At 32.7% G+C, this 22,490-nt stretch overlaps 1 protein-coding gene across 6 annotated transcripts in view; it reads left to right on the forward strand.

Moving 5' to 3' along the window:
• Nucleotides 1–11,030, forward strand: part of LOC118193522 (ATP-dependent DNA helicase DDX11) — a 36,937-nt gene extending 25,907 nt beyond the window's left edge. For all 6 annotated transcript variants that reach the window (XM_035365547.2, XM_085815121.1, XM_085815120.1 and 3 more), the window contains one exon: nt 5,750–11,030. In XM_035365547.2, coding sequence (XP_035221438.1) covers nt 5,750–8,367 — 2,618 coding nt within the window. In that variant the 3' untranslated portion in view covers nt 8,368–11,030. The remainder of the gene's footprint in view (nt 1–5,749) is intronic.
• The last annotated feature ends 11,460 nt before the right edge of the window (nt 11,031–22,490 follow it).

Here is a 22,490-nt window from a genome sequence, read left to right on the forward strand (position 1 = left end):
GTTGTAACAAAAGAAACAAAAACTGACCTTTGGTGATGCAAAGCTGTCCCTCTTAAAACTTGTTGAAAAATGGCTGCATTTCTTCTTTCATTCGGATGACGTATGTAGGGGGGAGCGAAGTTCTGTGGGCATTTAGCCAATACGAAGAGATTTTCATTATCTGCAACTCGTCTCCTATTATCGAAGGGGGCCAGAAACCTCGGAAAACCGTGTAAAGATCTCAAAAATGGCACTTGGCTTGTAGTAGGATGGAAAAAAATTTTTTCGAAATATATAATAGTAGTAGGTAGAAACATTGCAGCGATCTTGCTAAAAAGTTACAAGGAGCTGTAGCTCCATGAAATATTTTAACGCAGTAATACAAAAATAAAAACTAAGAAGAAATTTGTCTGGATAAACTGGAAAAAAAAAAAACTGGCTGGCCGGACAAACAGGATTAGCGCATACGACTGTGCTGCACATTCTGAAGGAACGGCTGTCCATGAGAAAAATTGCTTCACAATGTGTTCCACATCAATTGACGGAAATGCAGAAATGGCTACGATACGATCTGCCCGAACCCACCTGGAGCGCTATGAGCGCGAAGGAGATGCTTTTTTACGCTGTATCATTATGCTGGTTGAGACTTGGGCCCGATCGTACCAGCCAGAACTGAAACGCCAATCAAACGAATGGCGTCATCACGGGTCACCACTACGTTCGAAATTTCATCAGAACCCCAGCAATGTGAAAGTTATGGTGATTCTCGTGTACGACTGTGATGGTGTCATACTAACGCATACCGTTCCCCCACAGCAGACCGTCATTGCGCAGTATTACTGCTCGTTTTTGGAGCACAATCTCCGACCAGCTTTGAGAAAAAAACGGCAACACTTTCTGCAGAACGCTCCTCTCATTTTGCATGACAATGCTCGACTGCATGTGGCGCAAGCTGTGACTGATTTGTTCAAGCCATGGGGCTGGGAAGTGCTTTACCATCCACCATACTCCCCAGATCTAAGCCCTTGTGACTATGACTTAATTCCTAAGATGAAGGAACCGCTTCGTGGCACTCACTTCCAAACTGTTCCTGAGATTCTTGCGGCAGTAGACTGGTCCATTCAAAAACTATCAACAAAACAGGCGCTGCTACAGGTATTCTGCGACTTCCACATCGTTGGAAACGGGTTGTACACAATGCTGGCGACTTTATTGAAGCACTGTAAAACATGGTGACATGAATCACTTTTGTATTCCTTGTAAATAAATAGTTGCCACTATTAAAGTTCCAATCCTCGTATAATTCCCATTTGAACAGCCTATTAGCTATTTGTATTAAATATGCACACATAAAAATATTATCTTAGAAATTGGTTACCATATTAATTATCAAAATTTAAGTTATAATACTTTAATTCTAAAATTTAGTATGAAATTTGGGCCTGTTTAAGAAAGATGTTTCTTTATGTCTGGTCTTATTTCACTTAGTTTTAAGCATAAATTAGGATCCACTTTTAATTTTGTTCTGTATTTATTTTTCAAATATAACATAGAAGAAAACTGATTATTCAAACAAATAGGTTGTGCAAAAAGGCAATAAAAATTTAATAGCTTTATTTGAAATGCCTTTAAATTATTTTTTTTTTTTTCAGTTCAACCAAATGTTAACACCTGTGTGAAAAAAAAAAAAAAAAAACCGTAATCACGCGAAAAAACAGCCAAAATTAATGCTGGAAGACTTGCTAATGCACGAAAAAATTAATCTGACCGTTGTGATATGTGAAAAGTTAACTCACATGAAAAATAGAGCGACGGTAAAAAATATATAAGGAAAGTACAAATAAAAAACATAGATTGAAAAAATGCCAATGCATAAAAAGTAAAAATTAAAAATTAAAATGAAGACACAAATTGCAACAATACAATATACAATAATTAAATAGCGGAAAATGGTGAATTAACCCACTCGTACTCTCAATTGGCTTTTCAAGGGAAAAAAACTGATTGTCGAACTAGGTTAAATACCATTACACGTTTCGCCGAAACAGACCACTGAAGCTCTTGTTTAATGCGAAAATTTTTTTTATAAAAGAACATTAGTATTCCCGAATATATCTTTTTCGGAATAAATCCTTTTTTGGAGCTTCACTGCTATATATATATATATATATATAATTCAAAAAAAATTTCTTTACAACTTGTACGCTTGATTTAGTGTTAACTGTCTTCAAAATATTTCATTTTAAAAACTAAAATTTGATGATTTGACATCCATTGTATTTTATGATGGTTTACAAATGATGCAAATGTAATATATTTAAAAATCTAATGCAGATTAGTAAAAGTGATAGTTTAAAATATTAGGGAGCTTAAGTAATAGTAGTAATTGTATGATAATTAAGGTACAAGAGAAAAGATATTTATAAAAATGGCTTAGATTATGAAAATGGAAAATAAAGATCTGTTTTCTCAATATGCATCAGTTGTTCATAGGCATATTGCAGGCATGGCCAAACTGCAGCTCGTGAGCCGCATGCGACTCTCCAATATGTTAGCTGCAGCTCACAAGCCGCTTGCGTCCCTTTGCTCTTTTATGTGCAATTTTTTTGGAACAAACAATAGTTTAATTTTTGAAATATAATTAGATTTGAAATAGATATCATACAATGTTCCATTTCTTTATTAATCATTAGTTTAATTTCCTAAATTATATTATGTATGTAATAATTTAATCAGTTTCAAACTGTGGGATGTGCATTTATTGTCAGAGTAACTAACAAAATTGTAAATAATTCCATTACTGCCAATTACTATCATGGCAGTTTTCCTTTTAAAGCAGGTAATGGCCACTGGGACTGCACAAAACACATAAATTCAAAGGAAATTTAAAATGTAAGGCTCTCTAATTTTTTTTTTTTTTTTTTTTTACCTAATGTTTTGCAAGATCTTGTAGAATGCTACTTTTACTAAGTTCTTGAATCGCTTGGGTAACTGCTAAAGAAACTTTTCAGGGAAGAAAATAGCTGTCCATGTAGGTCTTCTTTCAGTTTGGAGAAGTATTTGAAATTTGGGGGAATTTATGGTTGGTGACGTAAGTCTTCCTGCTTCTACTTGGAGACTATTCACAACTTTTTCACGTACGGGTGGTTTTCTAAATTAATTCCTCAGTCCTAAACAGTTCAGGTCATTTTTATGCAATTTTTTTGACAATCTTCATAGCCACTCACAGTAATATTCACGGATAATTCTTTGCAGTGATCACTATTTAATTCATCAATTTTTTAAGCATGTTTGAATTTTGAGTCGCGAGGAAAAGGCGACTCAATTAATTATGCTGAATTTAATTATTTTAATTATGCTGAATGTCCTTCTTCTTGTTTAAGCCATGCTTAAAAGTTTCTTGGGATCATTAGTTAATTTTAGAGCAGGAAGTCAGTTTCTCTGTAGAGAATTTCAGAATAATGGAAACACGGGGAATTTCAGAATAATGTTAGTAACATCAGCATCCGTTATACAACACAGATTAAACTTTCAAAAATGTGTCTGAAAATATCCATGATTTGTAAAATTTTGATTCAGATGTCTGTCTGAAATGCATGAAGCAGATGCAAGTACGAAATATGAGAACCAGATGCAAGTATGAAATGAATAATTAATTCTCTAACATTCATTTGACTATCTATCAAAAATCTCACTACTCACTAAAATCAATATGCTATTAAAAATGGCGGGAGAGGGGGGAATTCATTGTGGGCTAAAACACACAAATACTCCATCAGTATCGGTTGTTTAGTAAAATTTCTGGATCAGATTTATTAAAGAAGCATCTCACTTTCACAACATTGCAGAGTGGCTGAAAGAGAGGCATTGTTTATAACTAAGCACTGGTAAACAGAATGGAGGAAAACATTCATGTGATTTGGCTTCAAATCACCAGAAAGTCCATATATCATGCCAACAGACAGGTAAGCGTACCTTAAACAAAATTATGACATGTGTTGCTTAAGCTCTCACAAATTTGATCAAATCACCGGTCTTACAAATTTGATCAAGCTTTCACAGTTCAAGTCTTTCAAATTTGATATGTCACAGGCACTAAAAACTTTTGACAATTCAAATGGAGATAATTTAGCATAGATTTGCAAATGGATGATTTCACATGCATACTTGTATTCACTGAATAAGTCGCGTTTCATTTATGTGGCAAAGTCTGCAGGTATAATTTGATATATGGGCCACTAAAAATCCCCCTGTAAGACTGGAACAAGTAGTATATGATTCTTAAAAAGAAAAAAGAAAAAAGAAAAAAAAAAGTTCTGTGCTTCAAGCTAAATAACGTGGATTTAGGCTTTTTTTTTTTTTTTTCCCTTTTCTTTCTTTTTTAAAAACCAAGATATTTTCTTCTGATTTCAGTTAACTTTCGTGAAATTAAAACAACAATTATAAATGCAGGGATATAAAGGAAACCAGAAGAGAATGCTTGGTTTTCAGCTTGAAATTAGAACACTCAGCTGCAATGTACAGCAATCAAATTTATACTTTCTTGGGATGCACATTTTTAAACACAAAGCATGAATAATAAGATTTGTTTATTTATATTTATATGTAAACATATTAAATAAAAATCTACAAAATTGTCATTAATTTCTTCAAAAATTTCTTTCTATTCAAAAACCTCTATTTGCTTGTTTCTTAAGCTACAGAAATATGGGTTTTCGGCTTTTTGCAAATCCAGCCACGACTCTCAAACGTACATGATACCTACAATGCTGCTCCTATTGTCATAAAGTTTTGCCACCCCTGGTATATTGCATGTATTTGTTATATGGCAATATAAATTAGCTGTGCAGTTGCATGCAGCATGCGATAGAAAGGATAGTCGCAACTTTACAGGGTGACAGAACATGGCATTGTACAGTGTATGGTAGGCAGCCAAATGGTTTGCCACAAGAGTGCATCAGTACTTATGCTGTTCATTTATAGTGAATGTGATGCATGTGATTGTTCATTTGAACAATTTTTGTACATATAAAATATTTCTTATATATATCCAAAATTAAACTTTTTAATTTAAAAATTTGACTTTTTGTTATCTCATCATTTTATCATATCATTTACTTGATTTATTTCTTCATGCTTACTATGTTTGAACATTCACATTACAAATTCCACCACACACTGCATTATAAAAATTATTATATTTGTTATATTCTGTTATCTCTTTAAAGTTATTATTCTTTCTTTTTTATCCTCTATTATCTTTACTTGAAAATGAAATGAGCAAATTTAACCAAATTGCTTGTGTTTGAAAGTTTTTATAATTTACTCAGAGTGTTTTTAATAGATTTATTATTGAACACAAAAGTAATGATCTGCAGCTTCTGTTCTTTTTCTTTCAAAAATAATAAATATCATCAGGTAGAAGGAAATTTAAATTGTAAGTTTTTATTTCAAAAATACATAGTTTTAGGTTTTTGATTTTACTACGTGATGCATTGTATCATTTAAATCTACAGAATACTTATATGTGTTGAAAGGGAGCCTTCGTTGTTATGGGAACATTTAATATGAATGAGCTGTGATTAAGAATCATACAAAGTATTTTATCAGTTTATTGCTGTATTAAATTTTGAACGCAAATCTTGTTATCTGAAAAATGTTTCCATTTGAAGAAAATTCTGTTAAATTGTTTGGTCCAAGTATTATGTATCGAATTGTGGTTTTATTTTAATAAAATTTCTGTCTAAAATCCTGCTTTTTTCTTTTGCAGGTGAGTTTAATTCATATGAAATGGGTGAAGAAATTTCATTTCCTTTTCCATTCCCCCCGTATGACGTTCAAAAAGAATTTATGAAAGAATTATACTCAGTTTTGCAAAATAAAAAAGTTGGAATATTTGAAAGTCCTACAGGTACAGGCAAATCGTTGAGCATTATATGTGGTGCTTTAAAATGGTTAAAAGATTTTCAAGAAAATAAAAAAGCAGAACTTCAGAATATATTAAAGGAAAACTGTGAAGATACTGAAGATGACTGGTTTAACAATTTCTTAAAGAAACAGGAGAAAGCTTTTAAAGTGGAAGATGCTAAAAAAGAATTAAAAATTTTAAATGAATATGAAGAACGTATTAATGATTTAAGATTAAAATTTAAAACCAAGAAAGCCTCTTTTGTGCTTGATACTCACAACTCAAAGCGAAGAAAGTATGAGAATACTGCGGAGGATAATAAAATCATAGATGAGGATTTGTTATTAGATGTTCTTCAAGATGAAGATGAAAAAGATGACTGTAAAGAGGAAAAAACTCATGTTTTGAAAATATATTATTCCAGTCGGACACATTCACAATTAGCACAATTTTTAGGTGAAATCAAACGAAGTCCATACCGTGACTTAATAACAGTAACTGCTTTAGGATCTCGGGCCAATTACTGTATTAATGAAGCAGTATCTAAACTTAAGAATTTAAGTTTGATTAACGACCAGTGTGTTGAATTGCAGCGAAAGAAAGCAACTTCAAAAAAGTGTTGTCCATTTATCAAAAATCTTTCAGACATGCAGGATAGTATTTTGTCATCTGTAAAAGATATTGAAGAAATAGTACATATGGGAAAAGAGTTGCTGTCTTGCCCTTATTATGCATCTCGAAATGTTATACCTGATGTTGAACTCGTTGTTTTGCCATATAACATACTTATGCACAAAGCTACCCGAGATGCTTATGGAATTGTGTTGAAAAATAATGTTCTTATTATTGATGAAGCACACAATTTGGTGGAAGCTATCAATGGGATGTACAGTGCTGAAATTACTGGATTATGTTTATTACAATCCATTTGGCAAATTGATGCATATTTTAAGCAGTATAATACTAGACTTTCACAGAAGAATGTAAGGTTTACTAAATTATTAATTTCTGTTTTGAACTCTTTCCTTGGTTATGTTAAATCAAGCAACTCTATTAGCAACTCAGATAAATCAAGCAGCTGTATTAGCAATTTGGATAAATCAAGCAGCTCTATTAGCAATTCAGATTCCAGAATGATGTCTTGCTATGAATTCATTAGTTCCTGTGGAGTCAGCCATGTCAATTTTTTTGAGCTAGTGAAATTCTGTGAAGATAGTCTTATAGGGAACAAGTTGCATCGTTTTACTTCTGCAAGAGTTGCTAAAGGAATTAGCCCAATGGATGATCAGAACAAGAAAACTGAGTTACCGGAAATATCTCCAACAACTGCGTATCTTTCACAGCTTAAAGAAAAGAAAAGTAGTGTAGCAAAGGAAGCCATTGTTGAAAACAAACATGAGTATAAAGAACAATATAAGCCATCTGCATTTTTTACATTTATTCACTTTCTCAAAACTCTTACTTTTCCAACAGAATATGGACGAGTTCTTTTTAATAAAGCATCTACTGTACAAAAGTCATCTTTAAAATTTCTCCATCTTAATCCAGCGGCTCATTTTCAAGAAATTATTCAAGAGGCTAGGTCTGTAGTTGTTGCTGGTGGAACTATGCAACCCATTTCAGAATTTGTTGATCAACTTTTCATGCCTGCCGGTGTGCCAAAAGAGAGGATTTCTTTTTTCTCATGTGGACATGTGATACCTTCTGAAAATCTGTTAGCCATAGGCATAGAAACTGGTCCATGTGGAAGCATGCTTGACTTCACATTTAAGAGTAGACAGTTACCTCAAACTGTCAAAGAAGTTGGGAGTGTCCTTTTAAATATCTGCAATTCTGTTCAGGGGGGAATTGTATGTTTTCTTCCTTCATACAATTATGAAGAGTTTATATATAAGGAGCTAAAAAAGTCTAAAATACTGGATTCCATTGCAAAACGGAAGAAGATATTTCGTGAGCCAAAGTTTAGCAGTGATGTTGACAGAATTTTATCCGATTATGCCAAAAGCATTTCTTTGGCATGTTCTTCAAATAGTGGGTCATCCACTTGTACTGGATCCTTACTTTTTAGCATTGTTGGAGGCAAAATGAGTGAAGGCATAAATTTTTCTGATGATCTAGGCAGGTGTGTGATTATGGTAGGTTTACCATATCCTAATAAATTCTCTGTTGAACTGAAAGAGAAAATGTCGTATTTGAATCAGAAAGGTGTTTCATTAAATATTAAAAATGCTGGAGATATATACTATAATAATTTATGTATGAAAGCTGTGAATCAATCAATTGGACGTGCAATACGTCATAAGAATGACTATGCTGCAATAGTTTTGCTAGATTATCGGTATAATACTTCAGTTGTAAAAGATTCTCTTCCATCCTGGATATCAAAAAGTTTCACTTTTCATCAAAAGTTTGGTCCTGCTTTTTTTGCTTTGAGAAAATTTTTTGCAGTTCAAAATAATACCACTGTTAAAAAGACATAGTATCACCGTAGTAAAAGCTAATTCAGAGACTAAAAATATACATTTTTTAAAGTTCCTCTATGTATATGAATCTGCTATTCTTACTGATATAAAGTTGTGTTCATTGTGATATATTTCTATTGATTTTGTATATTTACGTACTGTATTATAGAATTAGTTTTAAGCATCTCATTTTTGATGTGCTGTTCATATATTTACATTAATATTTTTTACATATTTTTATATTTTAATACAAAAATAAAATAATGAAAATAAAAAGTATAAATACAACTTTATTGTTTTTAACCCTTTGACTGGTGGTCCTTTTTATCTCCTAGATGAAAGCTGCAAAATTTCATTTAAAATACATACAATTACACCTTTAGTTTTCTAAATATATAACAGATAGCAGCACTAGTATTCATTCATGGAAATAATGTAGAAAAAATTTTATGCAGGTCTAATTTTGGAGCAGTTTCTTTTTCTTAATATCTTATTCAATTTAAATCATCTGAACAACAACTTTTAGTATTAGAATGAATATTTTTATCTGGAAGTTTCATTTTCTAATAAAAATTATTATAGGAATTCATATATGTAATGATTTGGAATGTAGAGTCGAAGCCTGGAACTCTTAACAGCTTATGATATCTGTCATGACTGTGGTTAAGCTGTACAAATGAAGGTAACAAAACTGAATTTGGACAAATCGCCAGTCTTTATTTTCACACATATCCAATTACTTGGGCAGACACTTATTCAATCATAATTAAATATGATAAATTTCTCTGTACATTAGTTTTTAACATAAAATGATGCTGGCATTTTTAAAGAAGCGAAGCAGGGAGATATTAAAAATGTAGAAGCTAGCAGAATAATGACGTAATTAGCTTGCCAGAGGTATTTATACCAAAGTAGGTGCGATTCTAGAGACAAGTTATGATTGGTTAGTATTAGTTTAGTTGGCCTTTTCCTGTAGCGTTATATAACATAGAAAGATCTCAAATTTGGGAGAATAGATGAATTTAGGAGAAGAGCACCAAATATAGAGTCGTTAATTTTGAGGTCGCCAATTTTTTTTAAAGCAGCTATCATATTTTCTTATATCTTAAATATGTATTAATTAAAGATGGTTGAAATTAAAAGATGGTACTAAAATTAAATGTCCCACCGCGCATGTAGGAAATGATGTTACTAGGTGGCAGTACTATTCAAATTTTTTTTAAATTCAAGTATCATGTTCATTTCATATATAGACAATGCAAATTTATATTTTTTTAATAAATTGCAGTAATGTTAAAACTTGAAAGAAATGAAAATATAACCCTGTAACATGAAATGTCATTCAATACTCAATGGATATGTGATTTGTGATTTACCATAGAAAAATAAGTGAAATGCAAATAAACGTGACAGCCTTCTAAATATCCTCCTTTTTAAACCTGTATCAAATAAAGTACAAGAGCGAAAATCTTCTCTGTTTCAAATCTATTATGAAATCATTAAAAAATATCTAAAAAGTTGTGCAGGCAGCAAATTTCTTTAAAATTATGTAATTTTAAAAAATATTTTGCGAATATGATCGCAAATTAATTATAAACGTCTTTTATATTTTGCATTTTTATTTGGTTGCAAAACTTCCACTTTATAAGCATGTTTGGAGAATTTACACTCAGACAAAGGTGCCATTCTATTGCTGTAGATCAGGGTTAACTTTTTCATTCATGATCCCCCGGACCCAATAATATTTATAAAAATTTTTTGGGACCCCATAAGTATTGCACGAATCCAACACATGCGGGAATGAAACTGAATTTTTTCACTTGTACTTTAATATACTATTGCAGTTTTAGGTCATTAACTTTAATTTCTAATTTTAAGACATAGAACAATGTGAACATTTTAAATAAGTAACAGACAAAATGACAGCGTCATGTGCAAAGCAAGGAATAATATTGTATGTATATTGAATGTATTATAAATAGAATGCGTCGAAACGTTTTTGTTTTTTCTTTGTCTGCATTGTCTTATCTTTATCTATTTTCAGATACATTGTGCTACTAATAATAAAATATTTGGTAATTGTAAAATAATTATAATAAGTTAAAGAAATATCAACACTGCTTAAATTTTTGGCGACCCCATGCTGCAGATTGCGACCAAAAATTTAAGAAACCCTGCTCTAGATGCATGGTGGAACAAGTGGCTTAATTAATTACTTAAAGATTTACCTCTCTCTCTTTTTTTTTTTTTTTTTTTTTTTTTTTTTTTGCATGGAATAACATTGTATTAGGGACTAATTATCAATGTGTAAATTTATTTTTTCCAAAAAAATCTTTTTTTATACACCAAAACTTAAAGCTTTAAATCGCACATTAAAACAGTTCTCTTCAGAATTTGCCAAAATAAGTTAATTTTTTTAAAACTAAAGTTTATGCCATAGGGAGTTTTTTTTTTAAATTGGTTATTGAAATTTATACAGGCCTAAACTGTTGAATCACAGTATTGAGAAAGAAATTCTGTAAAATTATGCAAACAGCAAATTCTGAACACCCTCTACTCAAGCTGCTGATGAAGTTAAGCTGCTGATTGGGAAGCAGTACAAAAGAGAAAATTTGTCTGTGCTTAAATGTGTTTTTAGAACTGTGGTAACTGTTTAGAAAGGAAAAAGGAGTGCTTTTATTGTCTATTATGCTTTTATTATGTATTTATTTATCATCTTCAATTTTCTCTATCAGTTACTGATTGGTCAAAAAAATCAAAATTGTTGGTTTTATATCTATATGTATTTTGAAATATTCTTGTTCATCTTTCTTAAGTCAACTTGTTTCTGTTCTGTATATTATAATTTTAAACAATAATTAAACATATATGTATACATATAGATAGATTTTTCTATTTCTGTCTCTCTCTCTCTTTATATATATATACAGAGAGAGATACTAATAATAGAAATATGTTGATATTCTAATTTAAAATAGCATTACAAAGAATTTAAAAACGTAGATTTCATAATTTGTGCTCTTCACATGAAAATAAAAATCTTTTAATGTTAAATTCATGAATATTATCCATTCAAAAAGTGTTTAATGATATGCATGCACAAATCTGTTAGCTAAAAATATTTCAAAAGGAACTACCTTAAATTTAGTGCAAAAACAATTACAGTATGTAATATATATATATATATATATATATATATATGCTGATCATTTCTTAATACTTAACAAGACTGAGAGTTTGAAGATAATTTTGATCATTATAAATTGTTAGGTTAAATTAAGTGTTGTTATTAAGTTTCAGTCCATTTGAAGTAAAGAAATGATGCACTTGCATTTCTGATGTGCATAATACTAATTTGGATTTTATAAATGAAATCAAATTAATTTAATTAACCTTTTAGCACTTGTGTCTAAGTGTGATTTTAAAATTGTACTGCTAAAATTACACATAAAAAATACTTTTCGGGCACTTGCTAAACATCTGCATAAACTTGGTAAGACTGCTAATCTCTCCCTTCAAAAAAAGAAATTCAAATTTGAATTATTTTCAATTAAAAATGAGTATTCTGGACTGTTTTCCTTGAAATAGGAGGTTTATTTAAGGAGGTTAACTGTACATAAATTTCATATAAGTTAATTTTGCATGTAATTTACCACTTTTGTTCATATTTAATGTATGTTTTCTCCTAGCATTGATATATCACTATTTACTATTCCTATACAGTCAAATATTATTTATTGTTGCTATGTTTATTCTCCAAAATTTTCAGTTTGATTAGGATCTAACTTTTTGATTTAGAATCCGTTACATTAATTATTTCTCTATTGCTTCTCTTAGAAACCACCACTTTAATTTTTTAGAGCCATTTCCTTATTTAAAAAAAAAAAAAAAAAAAAAAAAAAAAAAATTCATAACCACCTAATTGCATTCTGAATGGAATTAAAGGTTCACAGAATACAAGATTCATAATATGTAATGTTCTACATATGTTATACAATACTAATAAAACAATTTTATTAAATGAAATATTTACATTTTCCGAGGACTTTATTTTAAATCCATCCATACAACTAGCATTTTGATAATTTTTTTTGTTACTGTAACAATCATTTGAAATAAAAATTGCAATAATTCTTTTAGTTAAATTTAAAAAACTTTTTTAATAGGCATAAATTTAAATTATTTTTGATTTTGCTATTGGATCAAACTATTAATATTTAAATATTTTTAGAATTTTTAATACACTTATACTCCTACACATGTGCAAACATCTGCAATCTCTTTTATAATTTACTTTTTAATATTTTTTGCTTTCAGGTTTTTTGTTTTATACCTTTTTTTTATTGGTGTCAGACAAACACACATTTGTGCCTGCATATTTATGAATTGTAGTCTACACAACAGCATTCAGTTGGAGTTGGTTTATAATTTCTTTAGAATGTCTAAATCAGTACAAAATTGCTTCACTTTTCCTATCCATATTAAAAAATAATCATCTTTGTCGGTTTACTCTATTTTATGCATAGTATTCTTTATAAATGTGTTTAAGAACTGCAAAATAAAGTGCAGGTTATATAGTACCTTCTTGGATTCTTGAATAAAAGCGTGTTTAACTATCATGTATTCAATTAATCATCTAATTATAGTCATAGCATGGTGCATTTAATAGTTATGTATTTATTATCTGTCAAGGCCTTCTGATCTGAATGGATTTTGAAACATACACCTACTTCCGTGTTTTAATCTGGTTACTTTGAACATAAAATTTCCACTATATGTTTTAAGTTTGAATTCTTTTGGCATTTTTAAATATTGTAGGGAAAAGCTTTTCTGCTTACATTCATACATTCTCACCATCACGTGAATCAGATTACTTTTCTTATTCTATTAAATATTTCTTTTTCTGTGGGATGGCTACTGCTTTGGACTCGTATTAAAAGTTACTGTAATCATAATTTAGTAATTGAAAAAGGTTGTGAACAAATAATACAATTTGAGAATGTTACAATATAATTAATAGTCATGTGGAAAAATAGCATGATAATCTAACGATATATCTTTCTAATCTTGAAATGATATGTGGAAGACTAGTAGGAAAAGAATTCGAGTTTTTCATGTAGTTGCAAATAGTATTTCCAAAAGATTTTATGAAATGCTGTTGCACTCATTTGCACAGTTATTGCCATGTATTCAGAGGAGTTTTCGTTATCTATCTGTGCGAAATTGTTTCAAAGAAATGTTTAAAATTTTTATTATTATTATAATCATTTCTAATTTTTTTTTATGATTTCTAAATTTCATCATTAATGGCTAAAAAAAATCAACAAATTTCCGTAGTCACTGTACAATTAACTGAAAACAGTAATCTCATCTGAAGTTTGTGTTAAAAATATAGGGATATTTCATGTTACAAATCATAGTCTCTATCAGAAGCAAAAGGCATCTGAGTTAGACTCAGGTTGAAATTTAGGTGATGATATTAAAACGTTTAAAATTGTATTTTACGGTTTTATAAACAACATAAAGATGTTTTGTAAATAAATTTATATTGTTTGTAAAAATCGGAAACATAATGGCTTAAAAAGACAAAATATGCAGTATGTAACAGTTATGAAGTATATCGCCAAGTTTTATATTTTCATGTATTTAAAAATAAAAGTTATATGAAAGAGTAATTAAATGAAATTTTTTCTATCTAAATTTGAATGTTACGTGTAATTATTTTCTATTGCTAAATAATTGATGATTAACATTTATACATATTGGAAGCAGGTGCAGAACAGTGTTTTAATAGAAGAAACTGTTTGCTGGTGCTGCCATCTGTAAATGTGAAGGTAAACTAAATGCCTTCTTATTTCCTTACGTTCAAGCTCACTAAAGGAAATAGAAATCTGTTTAATTGCAAGTTCTTGTTTGGATGAAATTTTGTTGGGTAAAGTGCAGAATCGCTCACTTATTTGTTTGGTGCTTTTTACAAGAGTAAGAAGAATTGGATTTTTGTCAATTTTCTTTGACTTTTTAAGTGAAAATAGGTCGATGTGTACATGGATAAAGTCAAGAGAGGGCGCAATGCCATTTTTGTGAAATTTTATGATGTTTTTAAGTGAAAATATGTCGATGTGTACATGGATACCGAGTATGTGCAGTTCTTAAAAACGCCCCAAGCAGTGGGCGATTCTGCACTTTCCCATTTTCTTTACTCTCTCTTTTCTTTTTTTAAACATTTCAAACAAGTAACTTCTTAATATAATAATTTAGAATCCATTTTTACTGCTTTTTAAAACGGAATATATTTACAAATGTATTGTCTATACTACTACACCAGTGGCGTGGCGTGGTTTTCGCCAAAGGGTTATTGGATTAGTTTTTATTTCCTTGTACGAAGTAAAGCGAGTTTTATAATCACGAAAAATTCCGGGTGAACGTTATCCAATTCATTTTAATTATTATTATTTTTGCATGATGTTTGACGTGATAAAGCACCTTTTCCCCCCAAAAAACGGATTATAAAATAACGCCACAACTTTAAAGCGAGTAGCCGTAGAACGTTGAAATTCTGTATATGGGACTGTTATAACATGCAGTTATGCCCCTCCCTTTCTTATTGTAGTCGGCAATACCAAAAGTATATACACACACAGGGTAAATCTGAACAAGAGAGCAAAACTTTAGGGGCTGACAGAAGGCAGTTATACGAGCAATATTCGTCAGAGAATGTATGGTTGGAACGCTGGCGGTGAGGAGTTAAAGGGTAGTTCTTCACTGTCACATATAAAGAATTAACAAACGAATGAGAGGAGATACTTCAGAAAATATTTTATTATCAGAATATACTCACTGAAATTTCTTAAAAGACCTTCCGCCAGTTTAATGCAAGCTTCCCACCTGCGGGATACGGACAGAGGCACTTTTGCGAAGATACCAGCCATCTGCCGAATATCACCGGCAATCCTGGCTACTAAGATCCACATTAGTTTTAATGGTGCACTCGTATATTGGGGTTTTCATATGGTCGCACAGGAAAAAGTCCAAACACAAGAGAGCCGGTGATCTTGGTGGCCAAGCTGTGGGACCACCTCGACCAATCCATCGCGCTGGAAATTTTGTGGTTCGTATATTTTGTGGTTCATATAACCAGCAATCCACGATAGAAAATGCCGTTGGATTTGAGGACCGACCCTTTTTATACCGTTTATTTACAATGCCACCTAGCGGCTCGCCTTTTGCGTTCTGACCATACATTCTATGACAAATATTGTTCGTATAGCTGCCTTCTATCATCCCCTAAAGTTTTGCCCTCTTGTTCAAATTCACCCTGTATTTATACTCACCTCCCTTAATCCGCTTAAAAGTTCTTACTGGACCTTTTTTCCGGAATCATTGGCTGTAGTCATATCAATTACAGAAGTGTTTTAAATGACGAAAATATTCATGTTTTGGCAATATGAAATTTTAAAAAAATCATAATTTTCGACAAATAGCGAAATCTAACTTTAAATGCGGTCTCCCGGATCCTACGCTTATAATTGGAAAAGTTTTTAGATTCGTTAGGAAAAAGTAAAATTATAAGTTTGACTCTCTAACAAAAATTGACTGGATATTTATTTTCAAAATCTGCAGTTTTTGATTTCATTTTCAACTTGTTTTAAGGGTTTGGTTAATTAAGTTGGAATAATTTGAAGAAATAAGTTTAAATGAAGTGTAACAAGAATGTGTATAATTTAATAAGAAGAAAGTCACATCAGTGTTTTTTTTTTTTTTTTTTTTTTGATTTTGGCAAAGTACTTGAGGATTTTTCTCTTCAAAATGCTTTCTAAGGAACTGGTTCGTATTTGCTTTATATATTGGGTAAACGACGAATAGTCTCATCCAACTAGCCTGTTCTGAATTTCTCTCCCCATAGAACCACCAGTGCTCATATCTTTCACCGTTCTTTTGCTGGTGGGCCCTTTTACATTTTGAGTACACACAAATAATAAAAGCAAGCAAGTCAACTAATAATTGATGCCCTTAGATCATACATTATCTACCAACAAGTATTTGGACACATGTGATTGATAGAAAAGAAAAACAAAATTGATTTATATCCAGTAGCTGGTAGAGCCTCCACGAGTTGCAATTTTAGTCTCAATTCTCCGGGGCATGCTTTCCACAAGCGCTTGTATTTCTTCCACTCTGCTTAGAGCAGATATGCAAATTCTTGCAACGATGCTGGACGTTGTTGCATACCTTAATTCGGGGATCCATCTCGTCCTAGAAGTTCTCGAAAGGGTTCTGGTCCGGCTTGGAGTAGGCCAGTCTATTCAGTTAACCCCATTGTTACCATATAAATCTATGGGGAACCTCGCAGTATTACAGTTCGTGTCGCGTTTGCTTACTAGAACTTTACTTCCACGAACGCCCTCTGGCGAAAGAGACTAAAAGTAGTCAGTTGAACGGCTGACGCGTCTAACAGATGTATAACGATAGACCGTCTCCGTATAAATTATGCTTGTAATCATTATAACTTGTAAATATTTTGTAGATATCTTTCATATGAATTAAAATTTCTTAAAAAGTTTATAGCTGTGTTTCGAAGTGAATCGAAGTTCATCATAGAGACGGATACCTACAAGAAGGAAAAGCAGGCAGTTCAGGGCAGCCCTATTTAGAAGGTAAGTGAACTTTCACTTATCTATTTAATGATCAAAAAATTTTAATAGTACAAAGTTGATAAAATTTTTTTAACATGGCGCCCGAACAGGGACTGCCAGTAACTGCTGTTTTCCTAACTATTGAAATTGTCTAAATTGATATCAGTTATATAGATGATACATAAGCATAAATAATTAGTGAATTGCTGATAGTTGTTGAATTATTGAATATTAAATAATGACGGAATTCATCGATACATTGAAAAGGAAACGCGGCCACATTAGGGCTGCCGTTACAAAATTAATTGGCCGAATCGAAACTGAATTACCAAAAACAGAAGTGAATGCAGAGGAACTAGAAATTTCCTTAGAACTCTTAGATGAAAAATCGAACGAGTTAAAACAAATAGATGCCGATATAGAAAAATTAATAAACATAAATTATCTTGACCAGGAATTAAAAGGTGTTGACGAATATCGTGAAAGCATAACTACATTTAAGTACAAAGCTAAAAAAAAATTGAAAGAAATTAATATAGAACAACCAAAATTGAGTGTGTTAAGAAGCACTGAACAGTTGTGTGAAAGTATTATAGAAAACGTTAAAATCGAAAATCATAATGTGAAGCTTCCTAAACTTACGATTCCGAAGTTTTATGGCGAGAGCTGCGAATGGCTGACATTTTGGAACACTTTTTCATCAGCCATACACCAAAATAAAACGCTTGACGCTATAAGCAAATTTAATTATTTGAAATCCTTTTTGGGAGGTACTGCTTATAACACCATTGACGGTTTCGATTTAACCGAAGAAAATTACGAAACTTCAGTTAAACTCCTCACAGAAAGATTTGGAAATAAAGATGTACTGATCAACGCCCATATAGATAAATTACTGAAAATAAGACCTCTAAAGGATTCTAATGACATTCAAAATTTCCGTAAGTTATTCAATTATATACAGAAACATATTCGATGTCTTGAATCATTAATAATGACCTCAGAAACATATAGAGCTTTATTAACACCTATTTTGCTTAAAACATTGCCCGCAGATTTGGTTTTGGAGTATAATAAAACAGTTCGGAAATCAAATTACGATTTGAGTCACCTAGTGGAATTTCTTTCTGAGCAATTAGTTGCGCGGGAACGTACATTCCAGACGGTCCAGCCAAAGGCGGCGCCGCAAAAGCATAACAAACTGAGTGAAACCAGACCTATTGCGAAACACACAGCTTCGGAGTTGACGAACGCAAGTTTGCGGGGGGGGGGACAAACACCATGTGTTTTCTGCGACTCTTCTGATCACGAATCTATAACGTGTAAACAAGCATCTTTATGGTCTACTGAGAAAAAAAGGGAGAATGCAAAGCGAAAGGGATCTGTTATCGCTGTTTACACCCACGGCATCTTAGTTTTAATTGCACTTCTAGAATAAGGTGTGAATTATGTAAACAACGACATGCCACTATAATGTGTTTTAAAAACCAAAACGGAGAAATTAAGGAAGAACAAATTGAAAATAAGGCCTTAACGAATAATTCATCCTATGAAAGTGTAATCTTGCAAACTTTAATTGTCAATCTTTACGGAGATGGTGAAAGCAATTTTATACGAATAATTCTGGATACCGGAAGTAGCAGATCATATATCAGCACATTTCTTGCGGAGAAATTAAAACTAAAATCTTTAGGTCAGGAAAGTGTGACTCATGGGCTTTTTGGATGGATAGAAAAAAGGGAAAATCACAACAAGTATCTGATTAAGTTAAATAATCCAGAAACAGGATTCACATGCGAAATGGAAGTTTTGAGCCAAAAAACCATATGCTCACATATTTCAAAATTGGAGAATAGGGAATGCTTAAAGAAACTAAGAGGTTACAAAATTTTTCCCAGTGATGTAACTAATGAGAATTCTTGTTTATTTGAAAAACACCCTAATGAAATACACATGCTTGTAGGGGCAGATTATGCCGGAAAACTCTTTACAGGGGAAATAAAACACGTAACGGAGAGTTTAGTAGCGATGAATACACACCTTGGTTGGACTATATTAGGGAAAACAAAGGTAAAGGGAAAGAATTTTAATGAAGTTCTTTTATCACTACACATTAGTGACAGAAAAATTTGTGACTTGTGGTCTCTTGATTCTATCGGAATAACTGAACCAGCTCTTTCGCAAACAAAACAAGAAATACAAAAGGCTACCGAAAATTATTTCATCCGTACTTTAGAAAGAGATGACGCTGGAAGGTATCAGGTATCACTTCCATGGCTTCAAATTCATCCTGAGTTGCCAGATAATAGAATCCTTGCAGAACAGCGTCTGAAGTCTTGCGTGAAAACCCTTCAGACAAAAAATTTCTTAGAAGCCTACGAAACTGTTTTAAAGGATTGGGTAGAAGAGGGAATAATTGAACCTATCAATATTTCGGATTCAGAAAAGATCAAAGGGCATTATCTGCCACATAGAGCAGTGTTTCGGGAAAATTCGACTACCAAAATTCGACCAGTGTTCGACGCATCTGCAAAGGAGAAAAATTCGGTATCTCTGAACGACTGCCTGGAAAAGGGTCCTAATTATCTTGAATTGATCCCCAAAATTTTGACAAAATTTCGAGAGGGAAAGTATGGAGTAATTTCGGATATAAAAAGAGCATTTCTTCAGATAGGTGTGAATCCAGCGGATCGAGATTTTCTCCGGTTCCTATGTTGGGAGAGAGAGGACAGCCTGAAAAACTGACTATATATCGGCACCGAAGGGTTGTATTCGGCGTAAACGCCAGCCCCTTTTTACTCGCTGCCACGATTAACTACCATTTGGAAAATGTACCAAAACATCATCAGGAAATAGCTTCAAAGCTAAAGAAAGCCATGTATGTGGATAACTGCGTAGCGAGCGGGGAATCAATTGAAGAATTAAACTCATTTATCAAAGGATCTAGAGAAATCATGGCTACTGCAAAATTTGACCTAAGAGGTTGGAAACATAATAGACTTAAAAATGAAACTTCAATTCTAAACCTTTCTAATAAAGATTATGAAGATGTTGTGTCAGTTTTGGGATTGAAATGGGACTTGTTTGACGATACTTTGTCTTGTCACGTAAAATATGAAGAAAACCCTATATTGAGCAAAAGATCTGTTCTTTCCGAATTGAGTAAAATCTTTGACCCAATTGGGTTTACTAGTCCAGTTACTCTCATGCCTAAACTGATTCTGCAAGAGTGCTGAAAACAGAAAATTAACTAGGATACTAATCTGCCGAATGATCTAGCAAGGAAATTTTTCACATGGTCATCTCAGTTAAAATATTTGAAAGACATCAAAATTCCTAGATTGCTTCCCAAAATAGACGAAAGTACCACTCTGCATGTATTTTCAGACGCAAGCAAGGACGCGTATGCGACCTGCATTTTCCTTAGACACAGCGGTGAGAGTGGAGTCACTTGTCAATTGATACAATCTAAAGTGAGAGTTGCTCCCCTAAAAGCACTCACCATACCTCGACTAGAGATACTCGCTTGCACTATTGGAGCCAGGCTCTCTCATACAATAAGAGAAGACTTGAAATTAAAAGAGGTTCCAGTTTTCTACTGGATGGATTCCACAAATGCTCTCTTTTGGATAAAACAGAAAGAAAATTGGTCCACTTTTGTAGCCAATCGAGTAAATGAGATTCGAAAATTGAGTAACCCAGATAACTGGCATCACATTCTCGGAAAGTTTAATCCTTCGGATTTGCCATCACGCGGTTGCTCTGCAAAAGAATTGAGGAAATCCGAATGGTGGAAAGGACCAGATTGGATTTATCGACCTCCAGAAGAGTGGCCTATTGCAGATGGAGAACATCCTGATTTCGATATAGTAAATGGAGAGAGTAAACGAACTGTGGTTTCAGCCAGCAATAACACGAATACAGATAAATTTAATCTTTTTGACAATATTTCAAAATTCGAAAAGATCATAAAGGTCGTATCTTGGATCTTTAGATTCATTAAAAATGCTACAGCACCACCATCTGAAAGAACTCATGGGAGAATTTCAGTCGAGGAACTAAAAGGAGCTGAAACAGTGGTTTTCCGACTTATCCAACGAGAATCTTTCGAAGGATTGAAAGATAAAAGAATACGTGCTCTAGAACCTATCATGGACTCCAATGGCCTTATAAAAGTGAAAACACGTATCTTTCAGAGAGACGATGATGCTGACTTTCGTTACCCAGTTTTACTTCCCTCAGAACATCCATTAGTATTAAAACTGATCAAATCTGAACATGAAAGGCTAAGTCACGCTGGAGTACAATTCGTTATGTGCGCTTTGCGTGAAAAATATTGGATCATAAAGAGTAGGAAGACCGTACGCAAGGTTATCCAAAACTGTGTACGATGTCGAAGGTTCGACTCTGATTCATATAAGATTCCTCAAGCGCCACTACCTGAAGACAGAATAAGAGATGCTTTAATTTTTGAGATTATTGGTGTTGATCTGACGGGTCCCTTAATTTTAAAAGGAGGCCAAAAAACATGGATCGTCATTTTTACTTGCGCAATATATAGAGCAGTTCACTTAGAGCTAGTCTCATCTCTATCAACCGAAAGTTTCCTGCACGCATTCAGGCGATTCATCGCTCGAAGGGGTAGACTTGTCGCTGTATACTCCGACAATGGAACCAATTTTGTTGGATCAAATAATTTGTTATCTTAGAATTTGTTATCTTTGTTGCTATCTTAGAAAATGCAACAGTTAAGAAAATTGAATGGAAATTTATTCCCCCTTCCTCGCCATGGTGGGGAGGGTGGTGGGAAAGATTAATTGGAGTACTAAAGAGAATTCTTCGAAAGGTACTAGAAAAATCTTCTCTGAACTACGAAGAATAGTTGACAATCATTTGTGATTGCGAGAGCATTATGAACAACCGTCTTCTCACGTATTTGTCAGAAGACGTAAAGGATTTAAGAGGTCTCACCCCAGCAATGTTTCTAACAGAAATTCCAGAGACTGGAGTTCCTGAATTAGATCTTTTGGATTCTAAATCCATCAATAAAAGATACCTTTACAGAGCCAAATTGAGAACAGATTTACGAAAAAGATTTCGATCAGAATATTTAGGGCAATTAAAAAAACAAAGCTCAAAATTCATCCGCGAACCATCTTCTGTGAAAGTTGGTGATCTTGTAATTGTGTCCAACAACGAAAAAAGGATAAACTGGCCCTTAGCTAGAATCCTGGAAATTTTTCCATCCCACGACGGACACATTAGATTAGTGAAACTGAAAACTGCACAAGGGGAGATTATAAGACCTACTAAGAACATCATACCTCTTGAACTCAACTTTACACCTGAGTCGGATATGCTAGTGAGGTACAGATCTCGACGTATGACGAAATCTCAAAAGACTTGAACTACAGGTCAGTTGAGGTCCATCCTCTGTTGATACTGGACCTCAAGGTGGGAGTGTCGCGTTTGCTTACTAGAACTTTACTTCCACGAACGCCCTCTGGC

This window comes from Stegodyphus dumicola, chromosome 4 (assembly GCF_044657685.1).
Source record: "Stegodyphus dumicola isolate Sdum_Otavi_A_Nest chromosome 4, ASM4465768v1".
NCBI classification, from domain to species: domain Eukaryota; kingdom Metazoa; phylum Arthropoda; class Arachnida; order Araneae; family Eresidae; genus Stegodyphus; species Stegodyphus dumicola.